A 14,572-nucleotide genomic window follows, 5' to 3' on the forward strand; every position below is an offset into this window, starting at 1 on the left:
GTCTGTCTCATAGAGGAAAATGCTTATCAGATTTTCTTTTTTTTCCCCTTCTAATTCTAAGTTATACCGGAATGATGGCTCAATGAACCGTGAACGCGTTTTCCCGTTTCAGCCCGTTTGAAGATAAGTGACTATTATTATTTTTATTTTATTTTAAGCACAGGTAACGATATCCCAGAGACGTAAACTGACTCGCGGGACAATGGAAAATGTTCCACCTCACTAACACTTAAAAAAAAAAAAAAAAAAAAAAAAAAAAAAACTATAGAGGAGCCAGGAGCAACTTTAACTTTAACTCCCCCCCCCCCCCCCCCATTTCCTATGTGCCCAACCGCCTCGCAGTAAAAAGGGTCAAGCGCTCAGTTAAAATACACAGTGTATAATTTTATAGCTATTTCCCAACGGGGCTCCTGGTGCCGGTGTCGAGACGACAATGCGAAAGCAGCGGTGCCGCGCACAGATCAGTTTCATTCTTTGTCAGTTGTGAATAGGGGCGGAGGAAGCAAACTCATTAGAATCCTATAAAAAGAAAGTATCCGAGATCATAAAACAGCAAGCTGCTGGACTAAGTGCTCACTCACAGCCAGACAGGGACACAGTGGAAACCTCTTGTCAAGTTTCTCTCTGACCCTCAGAGCATCAGCATTTTAACAGATCCGCTCCATCACTGTTTCCCCTCCACTCTGGGCTCTCGGTGTTACTCAAATAACCGTGTCGATGGCAGTCATTCCTCTGAATATCTGATTTTTCAGGAGCAGAAACTTGGCTTCATCACGACTCTCCTGAACTGCAGTCTGGCAAGCGTGGCGCATGGACACTGCCAGGGCGCACACTTCTAACTGAAAAACTGATTTTTTTTTCTTCCTGCGACACAAACTCAAACCTATACAAGAGGTTCTGCCTTTTTTGTGACATTTCTGTATTTATTTTTTTTATTTTTTGAGGATGCTCATCTCGACTTGGAATAGATGTTGCGTTGTGATGTTTCTCGTCTCTACACTGAGGACAGGGACATCCCAGGTATCGGAGGCGCGCCCCAAGCCGAATTCCATCAAGCCTGTTCTGTCGGAAGAGGCGCCAACGCCGGCAACCAACCGCTCCGCTGCTGTCACCAAGAAACACAACATCCTTACGCAGGTAATTTCAGTTACTTACTAGTTTGGGAAAATATAAACTAGGACTCGTGCCAGGTTTTTACGCACGACAGGCGCATTGAGTGCCAATGGAGGAATTTAAGCAATGATTCACGGTTTAGAAAAATTGGTGACTGAGGAGTACTGAGGGGGCATTTCCGCATGTTAAATTAAAATGTAGTGATATAGTATATAATGTGTGTCTTAAAAGGGGCTCTCATGTGTGGATCGTTATTGGAAATTGCGAGGATTGGACCCCTCATAAATCCTAATTGCCTTTCAAACCTGACGCCACAGTCGGGTGCAGCGCACTTCCACAGTAAATCATTAATGCCAGCAGAAATGTGAGAAAAAGTTAACACTTGGGGTAATTTTCTGTCTGGCTCTTTAGTGTCATTAAAGCGGTCCAGACGCTTGCTGGGATTATGAGATTCTGCGGGGCCTCTGAGGGATACTCTTACCAACCACTTAATACCCACTCAAAGAGTTATCAATTCCTGCTGTTTCAACAAAGTGCCACATTACTACACTTTGACAGCAAAGGCCGGATCAAAAAAGCTGTGAACATTATAAGAGGCTTATTATCAAGTGAGGAAAAATTCACCCTCCTCCAAATAATGTCTCTGTGCGGATGCTTTAGTTTGTTTTTTGTCTGTTCTAAAACGAGTTTGGATAACAGATGAATAAGTGAGCGAGTCTCAGAACAAAAGCCACACGTTCATGCCTCCCCTCTCCCAAAAATAAATGTTGATTTACTGTGAGGATTCACCTCAGATTGGAGTTTAATGGCACATTTATTTTCTCATTATGGTGATCTCAGTTGCTGTTGATTGCTCACAGTATCTTTCTGAGCAGCAGATGGCACTGCCACATCTCAGTCTCCCACTGCAGACAGCCTGTCCATCATCTCACTAAGATACTGTAGCTGATTGCTCTTGTCCTCACTCTAAGCATTTTGTTTTTTGCCCAGTTTCTATCCTCACCCATGTACATTTGCCTCTGGACTGTTCAACTGCCCGTGATATCGATTGCAGTAGTGTTAGCGACGTATAACCGAGACACACAGCTCAGACAGGAGAATTATGGAAAAGCCACATTCTCTTCTCTGTGGAGTGTGGGGATCCAACCTCAAGCTACCCTGCCAGACCTCAATTTGAACGCCTGCTTACATCTTTGCCATTGCAATAATCTTGAGTGGTTTGGAAGAGTGGACCGGGGGGAAACAATAAGTGTGCGCTGAGACCACCGTACTGTTATGCAAGTGTCACAGTGTCCAAATGAAGAGAGGTAATGGCATTTATGGCCGCATACGTGTGCGTGCGTGTGTGTTCTGGCTGCCCAGAGGTTTTCCAGAGTTGTAAATTAACAGCCGCAGTTCAGCCCCGGCCAGATATGCGGCTTGACGATGGCAAACAAGGCACTCTGTCTTTCTGCATCTCATCATTCACTGGCTATTTATGAGCATAGTAAATCAAAGAAAACAAGTCTGATCTCTTCACGAGGCTTTAATGGCTGTGAAAGGCGTGCCATAGATTGGGTTTATGAACGAACACAGCCGCGCTGATGAGACTTTTTACTCATCGCTTTAACTGCAAAATTAAATGCCATGAAAAGGTTTGCACAGAGCCAAAAACAGATTTCTGAAATCTGTTACTGCAGATTAAAGCTTGGGTGAAAATTTGGAAAATGGGCACGAATGGACTTAAATTTCTCTTCTGGCATCATCCTTATGGGAAATATTGGTGCAGATACCATGCACATACAGATTCTTGGTCAGGCTGTCATGTGGCTGAGTTCGCTTCGATCGGTGAGGAGTAGCTGACAGATTATCACACCTCTGGAGAGTTTACAGTGTGTGATTTTGAGCTTGCCGGTTGTGTGAGTGAAAATCTCCAACATTTACCACCCTGGCCATTCTTTAAACTCACTTTCTGTCAGTCAAATACAAAAAAATGACTGACATTTGTGTACGGTGCGAGGCATGAAACTCTCTCGCACTTATTCGCATATTCAGAAAATGACAAGGCGACGCTGGCTTTCATTTAAATGTGGCAAATTACTGAGGGCCACAGTCCAGCCACCCTGGGAAGATAAACGGCTGCAGCAGGAAACGAGGCTGTAATTTGGTGTTGTATCCATCAGATTAGAAACGCTGGTCAAGGCCTCGGGTTATAGGAAGCATTCGACAACATAATGTGCTTTTATTTCCTGTAGCTGCTGACAGCGTTGGGCGATAAGGGTAGCGTAAATCATACACAGACCAGGGTATGGTTTGGCAATTCAGACAGGGCAAACTGCTGAGCGTTTCCCCATTGTCTCGCCCTTTTCACATCAGCCTGACTGGAGTGAAACCGACAAAACCAAAAACCTCTAAGACCTTCACAGCCAGCGCTCGTGGGTGGCACTGTTGGATGGGAACCAACAGAAATGGATAGCATGGGCAGGCAGGGCTCACCGCTGTAACCTCTGAACCCACAAGGGAGCCAACAGTGTGGCGGCATTCAGCCGCTACGTGTCTGTAAAACATCAGCAGCCGGTCAGTCAGCCTTAACTAGTTGCTTTTTTTTACATTCAACACGGAGATTACTTTAACAAGCCATCTCTGGGGGCTCTGTCTATAAAAGCAGGGCTCCGTCCAACCTAAAATGACTGTTCAGTGATCCTAATGAGCTGAGAAAGAGAGAGAAAAGGCCGGGAGAGGTGTGACTGCTCGTTAGCGCTCGGCTCAATTTGTGCTTCGGTCTTCTGTCCTGCGGCTTTTCCCAGTCTGCGGGTCCCTTGGGTGCTGTGAGGCCCTTCCACTGGAACCATTAGGGTCCCCACGTGGAGACCACCGTTACTGTAATTGGACGTGTTAATGAGAGGAGGCCCGTGCACCTCTCATTCCACAGAATTACACCTTTTTAGAGCAACACACCTCCCGCCATCAAGAGCGTTTCCTCCTTTTCCCTTGTTAGTCTTTTAAGAGAGCAGACGCTGTCCGCCTTTCTCGGTGTCAACCCAGAATGTATACTTAACCTAAGGAAGGTCTTAGTTTTTGGAGACTCTGGATTCTAGGGACACGGCTATAAACACATGTGTTTTGAGTGATGAAAGACGCCAAGCTGCGTTTGAAGACATGGTCTGAACGAGTGACTTGTGCGCAGTCATCCCTATGTTATCTGATACCGGCTGTCTGTGCTTTCAGGGCATATGAAGTTTGTTTATTCAGTGACATCGTTTATTTGACTCTTTAAGGCCCCTGTCTCTCATTAACACCATTCATGGCTTCAAGTTACGAGCTTTAGCTCTGAAGGTCATGTGCAATCACAACACGGAGGGCAGAAAAGAAATGGGGACGTGTAAGACGAGGTCTTTCAGCTGCATTGTTTTGTTTCTTTTTTCGGCAAAATCGTCATTTAAAACTGTAAATGACTGTATAAAAGTTGGAGGAACCTTACTATAATGAATAACAATTGTACTGACAGTAGCAATACATAGGTACAAAAATGTAAAGAAGTCAGTAAGTCTGAGGTTTGGTTGACCCATCCAGCCACCCAGACCTCATCTCTCACATACAATAATGTCACCTTATTAGCCTTATTATTGTGTCACACAAGAGGATTTTGGCTTTTGGATGTAAAGATTTTGCGTACTTGCTGAAATTACAGTTTTGTTCTGTGGTTTAAGTTGTCATGCTGCGCCCCGCTCAGACTCAACCAGAGTAGAGGAGACATGCTCGGTGCTATTTTAATGCATTTCAGGGCACTTCCATCGAATTATATCAGCACTTTGGAATGACTGTGCTAAGGTAAATAAGGGATCTAGCGGAGAGGGTTCAAAGCCCTTTATATCCTGCAGTAAATCCCTTGTAGATTGTTGCTCCCGCACATTTAAGGTTCCTCTTCAAAGCCGCATTGCTTCACCAGCACGAGAGCAACACGAGACAGGGCCGGGGGCTTCCCTTATGGCCCTCTGTCTGTCTCTTCCTTTATCGTCTCACCAGCATACCAAGAGAGGCTGCCGAGTACACTGTTCTTAACCCACTTCCTGTGCAGGATCCAAGGCTACGCTTTTATGTGCGAAGGGGAAAAATAAGGGAGCAACAGAAAAAAGATATGAGATGAATAAGATGCATCCAAATGAAGCCCTGTCCCTCAGGAGTTGCAAATGAGGCGTTTCAAAACACGACAAGATAAGGCCAGATTATCAGCAGTGATTTAGGGGTCAGCTCTGTATCATTGGGTTTCAAAGGGCTGTCTCGGAGCTTGAGCCGTGATGGAAGAGGTGAGCCCGATCCATCTTCTGCCCCGGCCTCTCCTGCATATGTGCGACGCGCTGCATTTGATCCAAACCTGCCGGCCAGAAAGACAGATGGGAATCAGAGCAGGTAGCATCAAGCACTACTGCATGCGGCTGGACGCATTTGTCATCATATTTAGATAACTGCACATTTTTCATGTCGGGGAGGGGAAAGAAAAAAAAAAAACTCCTGCTGCAGTTTGTTGAATTTCTCTTCAGGCAGTGTTTCTAGCACGTTAAAGTGTTTCTGTGAATGAGCTGCTGAGATGGAGCAGATAACCCCAGATGAGCTGACTTCTGTCTTGACCTCGGAAACTGCAGTTTGACCAAACCAAAGAACCTGTTAAGAGGAGTTTGAGTCTTATCTGCTTTCTTGCGGGAGGGTGCGTTGAAGGGATACGTTTTGCTTAGTGTGAAGCTTAGCCTTGCTCTCACCAAACACCTTACAGCACTTCTGAAGCTACTTCACACTTTGCATCTGCTTTGTTTAATCTGTTCACAAACAGGAATGTAAAATGTCAGATTGTGGTTCTGCATGGCTTTCCACTCGGTCACAGACAGTTCTTCACAAAATTATTATGAGCTCCTCAGACAACTTTTTGTTCCACATTTATATTATGTTTATTAATAAGCCGTAGGGTTGCTGGTAAGAAGATTCATTTTTTTTAATAATCGATGAGATCAAGGCCGTGCCGTTTTCGCCTGCTTCCAGTCATTAAGCCAAAATAAGCTCTGACAACAGTTCCTTAACTGTGCAGTAATTAGGACTTTTCTGCATTTTTACGAATGCATAAAACATCAGGACTTTGTTACTTCCACCAACATGTTAATCATCTGCGTTGTGGGAATCTGTCATAATGATGGATGAGCACTCGGTTCAATATTTCTGCTCATTTTTCTACGTCTGTATCATTGCCTCCATGTGTTTCCACCCTGAGAAAGTCGGCGTGGCAACCGTCCAACAAGTCCAATCTTGTTCGTTTTCTAAAGCTCAAGGACACGAGTAACAACTTCTAATGTGCTGAAATATAGATATTGTTGATAGCTCATTTGAACATGTGGTGCACATTTTTGTTTGGAGTGAGGCCTGTTCTTTTGGCTGCGGCGGCCCCTCTCCGCTGACCTCTGCGGAGTTTGATATTTATTGTGGTTGTAATGATTTTGCTCCGATTTAAACCTCTTTCATGTTCGGTCACGTGTTGACTGTTCCATGTTTGTCAGTGGTAAACCACACTAAATCGGATCTGTCATTGCTGTGCCAGCTTAACGTGAATGCGGTGCCGGTGCGGTGGCGTGCCAACCAAACATTTTGTTCTAATGTCAGTCTACAGCGAACCGAATTTACGCTGTTACATTTCCTATTTGCTAATCTGTATACATAAAGGCGTCGGCTTAAAATCTGGCAGAGACACAGTGGCCTGGACCTTCTTGTGTCTCACCCAGACGATGTGAACCCGAGCCGTATCCTGCAAACGCTCAAAAACGACCAACTCTCCCAATGAGTTCAGCGCAAATTCGTGACATTATTTAATTTGTCTGCAAAGTTCATTTGATTTGCGACATAATTTATGCCAAACTCCTTTGCTCTTGCTCCAAGCCTAAGACTTGCATGTGTAAGGAATTATATCAAGACACTGATTCCAGTAAAATGTCCCATCGGTGTACAGTCTTGTTATGGAAAAAGTGAGCTTGGCTTTAATTGTGCTTCTCACTGCTACAGACGACAGTGTCTGTTACGGTGGTGGTTTTTCTTTGTGTGGTCATTTCGGTGCACTTGTGGAGAAGGCCTAAACGTCTGTACTTTTCTGGGCGTCTTAATATGTCTCAACCTTTCAGCGTAAAAGCATGAACAACTAAAGCAAAAGCAATTAACTATAAAGGAGTATGACTGGCTGCTGAAATTACCCTCAGTTATGTCTGTGGACTCATTAAGCCTCTGAACACTTTGAGAAAATTGAGAGAAACTGAAGTGGTTTTTGCTGTTTTGGAAACTGTAATAGCTCTATTGTTTGGCCCAGGAAAAAAAAAAGGCCAAACCAGTGACAGACAAGTTAATCCCTACAACATGTTGTCCACTAAAACCGGGCTCAGAAGGACCACAGCCTGTTGTTATTTCACCCAGAACAAACACCAACATATTTCTCCACTTTCCCCCGGTTGTGTCAGACTAATTAACCCGACCAGATAGTCTCGGGTTAATTGGCTGAAGCCCTTAGATCTGCTTCATACTTTTGACACCAACTTAATACAGCGAAAGACGAACGGCATTTAGCTATAGCTCCTGAAACATCAAAAGCTGTTTTTGAACATTTTTTGCAGCGACATTTCTTTTCAGAAACAATAGTACAGTAGTTCTGACTGAGAACAATTAAATTTCTCTCGGAGCAGAACAAAAACGTTGCAGTTGTTAAACTTGAATAAACAGTCAGGAAACAGCTTTTAACAACAAAGGAAGTCTTAGCTGGATCATTCAAAGTTCATATGGTCTGGTTTCCATTAGCATTACAGAAGTCTAACATTTCTTGTAACTCCTTTGTTTACTCATAATTTTTCCCGATCCATATTCAAAAACTTGGAACGATAAGATTGACTTTGATAAAACACAAACCTCTTGAAGTAACAAACTCGATAAACGCATTAAACTTGGGCTTTAGCTGAAGCGTTCTTGAGGTCTGCACTTGGCCCAAACAAAACTTTGTGTATCAGTTTAGTACTGTAATAATTTTGCATAGTGATTTAAAACCTGGTGCAGATTTGCGAGAGTCAGGTTGTTTATTTCAGGAGGTTCTGCAAAGACGTCGAACCTGATTTTATTTGGCTTGTTAACTGCTTGCAGTTTACATTTTTTACTGCCTGTGTTGCATTTGTTGGATTTGTGGTGTATAAAAGTCAGCCATTTATTGAGTATTGAAGCGTTGTGACCAAAAACATAAACTCTTTCTTTTAAATGGCCGTGCCCTCTGGGACACGGCACTTGGATCATTTGGAAAATATTTGGTGGAAGGGTATCTGAGAGACACAAAATCAACACAATAAAACACACGTCCAGTTGAATTAACAAATGGGAGGAGATAAAAGATTAGTTTACCATGTCAAGATGTTTCATTGCCCAGTAAAAAGGAACTATTTTATGACTTTAGATGTCGAGCAGAGTTGGACGAGCTCGGTACGGCTCATGGAGCGGTCGACCGTGACGTCTCTCCAGCGAGCGGTGTGATGTGTGTGAATGACAGAGTGACACCACACATGTGTTCGGGATTACGCTGCACTTAAACGTGCACATGGAAGGAGGGTGGTCAAGAGTAATCAAGTGGAGAAAAAAACAAAATCAGAATGCCACAAAAACTCAGCAGATCTCGACAGCACTTGATTGAATGCTCATTTGACGTAATCTGAGTAACAGCGTGAAGCAGCTGCGACCACAATGGCACCAACATTGCACCTAACTGACAAACAACAGCTGTGTTGAGTCTATTGAAAATGCCACCCCTCGTAATGCATGATGTGTCGAGCGCCACATACTGCTACAGCTTCTGGGCGTATTAGAACATGTTAGATGTGTCTGCGGTGCTGATTTAATAGTTAAGATCATCCACTTTAACAAGGCATTTGTTAATATAAATGTGCGCTTGTGCAATGTAGTTCCTTTCATGAATCAGTTTGAGTAAATGCACATATTTTCCCAGCAGGTGTATCCGTGCAGCAATGACAAGGAGTGCAGCGTGGGCAGCTACTGCCACAGCCCTCAACAGGCTCCCTCCCGCTGCCTCACCTGCCGCAGGAAGAAGAAGCGTTGCCATCGAGACGCCATGTGCTGCCCTGGGAACCGCTGCAGTAACTGTACGTGCAGCTCCGGCGCATTACGCCTTTCATCTCGACTTCAGGGTGCCCTGCAGAAATTTGATTTCTTGTCTCATGCAGATATTCTGGAAAAAGTGACTTGTTCTAGGTCACTGAACAAACAGTATCTAGCCCAGAGTCTCTGCGATAGAGCCAATACATTTAAATAATGCTGAACACATGCTTTCAGGCACAATCCTGGACTATGTCTGAACTGTTTTAAACTGAGGCCCAGACGTTAGGAATCATGGTCACATGGTGCTTCAGCCCAAACAGTGTGAATGGCATAAATGTGTGTGTGCGCTTCTCTGAAATTGTCCTTTGTACTGTAGCTGACATATAGACCTCCGCTTTCACACGTACATGCCCTGAGAAGCCTCATTTAGCAGCCAATAAGCTACTGAGGTGAACTATTAACAAGCCAAACTTAACAGTCTGCATGGTCGGTATTTTCCCAACTTTTATATTTAACTCTTCTTTGTCCGTCTGCAGATATTTGCGTCCCTATCTCCGAGAGTGTGCTCTCGCCTCACATCTCACCGTTGGACGAAACCAACAAACTCTCCACCAAAGACCACACCTGGAGGAAGACTGGGAAAGCTCACGCAAAGCCTTCTCTCAAAGGTAAGATGACAATCACCTTTGTCTCTTCTCCCACAATTTCGGCTGTCTCTTCCTCTCCGAACCAACTCTGAATCTCTCTGTTGTTCACTCCCTGCCCATCCCTAAGCGTTCACGGGCAACGCCAGTCCGCAAAGTATGTTGATAATTGCCCCGCTGCTCGTGTGTCAGTGCCCAAAGCGGAGCACGGGGAGCCTTGAAGAAACCACAATGCCTTTGCTGTTACGGCACCTACATGACGCCTTACAAAGACTTTCACTGACACATTGTGTGATACACAAGTGAAAACCGCAGAATGCAGGTTTGGCACCGTTATAGCTTAATAACTCACTGACCCCTTTGCTTTGTGTACATGTCAGCCAATTTATAGTTATGTAAGTGCTTATACATAAAGTAATAAGCTTAATGAAGTGCTTAAATGACTCTAAATGCACCCTCAAGATGTAGAAGCAGGCCATAAAGCTAAAATCAATGTGAAAATAACAGCACTACTTAACGTTGTTGTAAAGTAAACGAGACAATTTGCTTTTATCTGTATTCGACTCACGTCATTACTTTATACAGGCCCTCTGCAAGTCAGTGCTTAAGAGAAATCCACCTGGAAAATGATGTTAAAGCAATTAATGAATAAGAAGATGGTTGAACCTTCATGCTGAAATAACTAGTCGGCAAAGTGTGGTTTTGTCAGCGATACAAGCATGACTGTTTTGGTGGCAATGCAACTTTTGGCAAGGAGCGATATCCAAAAGAGTTTCACAGAGAACCTGCATGTCTGAGTTGTAATAATTATACATTCACTGGAGCGGCGCTAACCTCCTGCCAAGAATGTGGAGACTGAAACAGATTGGATGATACGGTTAATAAACACAGTAATCAAATTGTTTGCTTGATTTATGCTCAAAGCTTCGTACGTTTCTTTGGTCTCCCACTCGGCCGCATACGACGCAGTCTGGAGTGAAACGTAAAGAGAGGGCTGAATAAACTGAACAAGTGGAAAACATGAGAGCTTCACGAACAATCACGGCGCAGTTCCGTCGCTCGAAGATGCTGTGTGGTTTACAGTTTCATGCTCGTCTTTTATGCCGCTGATGAAGCATTTGTTTCTGTTTTTCTGCGTGTACATTTGACAAACATACATATGCGTTTGTTGTTTGCCGGCTCACCACTGATCACTGCCGTTTTTCGTGCGCTTCTTCTTCTCAGGGCATGAGGGTGACCCCTGCCTGCGTTCGTCTGACTGCTCGGAGGGCTACTGCTGCGCCCGCCACTTCTGGACCAAGATCTGCAAACCGGTGCTGAGGCAGGGAGAGGTGTGCACCAAGCAGAGGAAGAAAGGCTCTCACGGCTTGGAAATCTTCCAGCGCTGCGACTGCGCCAAGGGCCTCTCCTGCAAGGTGTGGAAAGACGCCACCTCCTCGTCCAAATCCAGACTCCACATGTGCCAGAAGATCTGAAGCTGAGGCAGCTGCTGTCGGCGTAGAGGCCTCCGTCTCCATCTGCCAGGGAAAGTTTTTTTTTTTTTTTTAAAGGATGGGTTGTGGCTGTATTGAAAAGGAGTAAAAGACAGAGACTAACAAGAGACAGAACAGACTGCGTGGGTTCGAGCTCGCTATTCGGCAAGTGGAGAGCAAATGGGAATGCTTTAATGTGTTTGCTGTGAGTGGTCCGTCCCTGCACCCGCACTCAAACATGCACACATACACCTCACAGCCTGTTCTTTTTGCGTTCTTCTGTTAATCAGGGAGCCACAAAGTTAGCCAGTGCACGCTATGATAGATGCTGGACTTTTTCTAGACAGAACCAACAGACATAGTGGTTCTTCATCAAGCCGCAACTTATAATATTAAGACAGAGATTATTCACAGACACGCCATATCTTTGCTAAACACTACATTCTTTGACAAAGTCTGAAATAAGTTAATAAGAACTCACCCTTTGCTATAAAAACAATTACAACCAGCAACAATGTCCAGACGCCATAAATACACGTCATATTACACAAAGTACCAACTGCATACACTCATCACCCACTTACGTGTGACGCCTACATGTAACACTCGTAAACCAAAGAGTGAAAGAACATTTAGATTGGAATGATGAGATTCATCTGGGGGCCCCTTGCCTCGTTCTTTAGCCACAAGAAGGAACGATAAAGTATTGTGTTCGTTGTGGAGCCCTTGTTTGATCTGTCTCATGCAGCTGTAATCTATTGTGATACAACTGCGTGGGTTACAACAGTTTGCAGAGAGGTACAGCTCTGCTGCAGACTTGGCGGTTCTGATACCAGACCAGAGAATGGTTCTGCTTTTACAATCACACGAACAGGACTCAAGGATACGGAATGCGGAATTGCAATTTTTATTTTTATTTTTCCATTTGTAAAGCCAGTAGGAATGGTGATTGATTAAACTTTCGGAGAAAAAAAAAAAAAAAACGCTCCATAGACCTGATGTTTTCAAAGAGAATTGAAGTTTGGATCAAGGTTTTGTTGATGGCACGCAGCCCTGTTTATTTTTCAGTTTTTCAAATACGACTGCATACTTTCTTCTCATGAAATATTTTCTGTACTGGATGTGAGGCAATGCTTACGGTCCGGTGCCAGGCTTTTAAACAACCACTCATTACCTACAAAGTCAATATACAGTCTATTGCTTTTTTTTTTTTTATTTTTTTTTTTTAGAATACACATATTTTATAACCATTTAAAAATATCAATAAGCTCTTATATTGTAAATAGACTGAAAACAATGAAAATGTATTTAAGAACGGATGTATATCATGTACATATAATAACATATGGATCCTAAACGGTGCATCGAAATGATGTAGGTGATGAGAGTAATGTCTGAGGAAAAGAAGCACAGGTGGATAGACTGCCAGTGATAAAAGCTGTGCGTATAGCTAAAGGGTGGAAAAGGCATAGATAGCTTTGTGAACTGGACGCATTGAAAGAATGGTTCAGGAAGGAGCGAACATTCATTTCCAAAAATGCTTTGTGTAAATGGTGTGTAAATGGTGTCCAGATTTATATCCCACTAAATATTCTTTGTGTGAATACGTTGCATTGATTTGTCTTGTGTATTTACAATGATGAATGAATAAAAGAATGTATTTTGTATTACTGCTCACGCAGGACTTGTTCTTGTTCGTGGTGTCACCCTCAAATGCCGCGATGAATTCTTTGAATGCAAAACAAGGATTGAAAACAACCGAGAAAATGCTCACGCGATGAAGTTTCTGGTGGTGTAAAAGCTGAAAGCCCCTGAAAGTCACATATTAAAGTTGCCCTATATTCAAATGTATTGCTATTGAGTATTTTGTGTATCACTGAGGTCAGACGCAAGCATTAAATATATTTTCTCCTTCGCAAGACATCTGAAAAGATGATTTTTTTTGACAGTTTGGAACTTCATTTGTTTAAATCTATCACTGTTTACTTGAGAGTGATATTTAAAACTGTTGTTCTGTGAAATACAGTAAGGCTCATCTGGCGCTGATTCACCGTCAACATTGTGTGAACTTGTCTGACAACGGCTTGACTGCAACATTCGGCTGTTGTATTTGTAGAAGTGCTCAAGTGCTGGCGACATAGGGAAACAACCTCACAATTTGGATGGCTCAAAAATAGCCGCATCTTTAATGCTCATGGACACAGTTTACCTTTTTTTTTTTTTTTACACCAAGCCGTGTTAAGTTTAATGTCGTAATGAGAGACAAAGGCTGCAAAAACAAAAATATATATTCAGAAATGTCCAGAAAATGTTCAGTTTGTGTTTCACAGACAGGTGATTTAAAGCATATGGTGCATTCACCACCCCAGAGCGTTGTCAATTGGGAGTATTACTGTTACATAAAAGTGTCTGCTTTTGCTGATTTATTCTCGAGATTGTGTCAAAAACTTTATGCGGCGGTCGGTTCAAGACCATTTGCTAATGGGCTCCATTGTTTGCCTACAGTTCACTCATTTAAGCACCGTGACTTATTGGAAATGTCAAGTTTGTCGTGTCGGCTTGCACAAAAACAGCCACATTCATGTGGGTGAGAGTCAAAAGTGTCGTTGCCGCTTATGTGGATGATCAGCAGCCCAATGATCAATTGTGTAATTGTTGTAAAATTATATGGAACCGTTTATGCACTTTATTGGGCAGTAAATTCTGTTTGATTATCTTGTGAATGACAGCGCAACGACTGAGAGCGAGAGAAAGGGATAGAAAGAAGGATGAAGACAGCAAAAGAGAGAGACAGAGAGAGTATATAGATCCCAGGGGACACAAAGACAAAGTCAAATTCACTGTTATAAAGCCAAGGGAGCTGCTGTTACCATTGCATTGTGGACTCTGCAATGATTTCACATAATCAGGCAGTGTTTGTGCCAGGATTGTGCCCCAACCTTAACCTGCATCACAGATACTCCTTATTACTCCTTATTTTTGCCTTTTTTATCATCACATTATTTGTCATTTCCTAGTTGAACAAAATATGTCCGTCTTTGCAATGACAAGCGTGCAAAGAGGCACCTAGGAGGCTGCTGAGTGAGAGGAAACAGAGAGGATACAATACATGAGCAGGAGAAACTAGGTGATCAAATGGGCAGAGAGTGAAGTAGAAAACAACAATAATAAAGAAAATCACAAAATAATTAAAAAATGACATGGATTTTCATGGACGCTATGTGTGCTCTCCAGGGGCATACTTAA

General features: G+C 43.3%; 1 protein-coding gene across 2 annotated transcripts; it reads left to right on the forward strand.

The window, feature by feature from the left end:
- Window positions 1–329: 329 nt before the first annotated feature.
- On the forward strand, window positions 330–14,187 carry dkk2 (dickkopf WNT signaling pathway inhibitor 2). Of its 2 annotated transcripts, none has more exons than XM_084554771.1 (4): window positions 330–1,137; window positions 9,101–9,254; window positions 9,747–9,878; window positions 11,079–14,187. In XM_084554771.1, the coding sequence occupies exons 1-4, from the start codon at window positions 946–948 to the stop codon at window positions 11,327–11,329; spliced, it is 729 nt and encodes a 242-aa protein (XP_084410897.1). In that variant the 5' UTR covers window positions 330–945; the 3' UTR covers window positions 11,330–14,187. The 2 variants fall into 2 exon arrangements, with proteins under 2 accessions (XP_084410897.1, XP_084410898.1); XM_084554772.1 differs by having other exon boundaries at window positions 9,104–9,254.
- The last annotated feature ends 385 nt before the right edge of the window (window positions 14,188–14,572 follow it).

Source organism: Chelon labrosus, assembly GCF_963514085.1.
Source record: "Chelon labrosus genome assembly, chromosome: 2".
Classification (NCBI taxonomy): Eukaryota; Metazoa; Chordata; class Actinopteri; order Mugiliformes; family Mugilidae; genus Chelon; species Chelon labrosus.

Excerpts from the sequence above, each read along its gene's own strand:
- dkk2 (XM_084554771.1), top strand. The coding sequence starts at position 946 with ATGCTCATCTCGACTTGGAATAGATGTTGCGTTGTGATGTTTCTCGTC. Across the intron at positions 1,138-9,100 it reads AACACAACATCCTTACGCAG|CAGGTGTATCCGTGCAGCAA; the intron begins GTAATTTCAGTT and ends ATATTTTCCCAG. Across the intron at positions 9,879-11,078 it reads CGCAAAGCCTTCTCTCAAAG|GGCATGAGGGTGACCCCTGC; the intron begins GTAAGATGACAA and ends TCTTCTTCTCAG.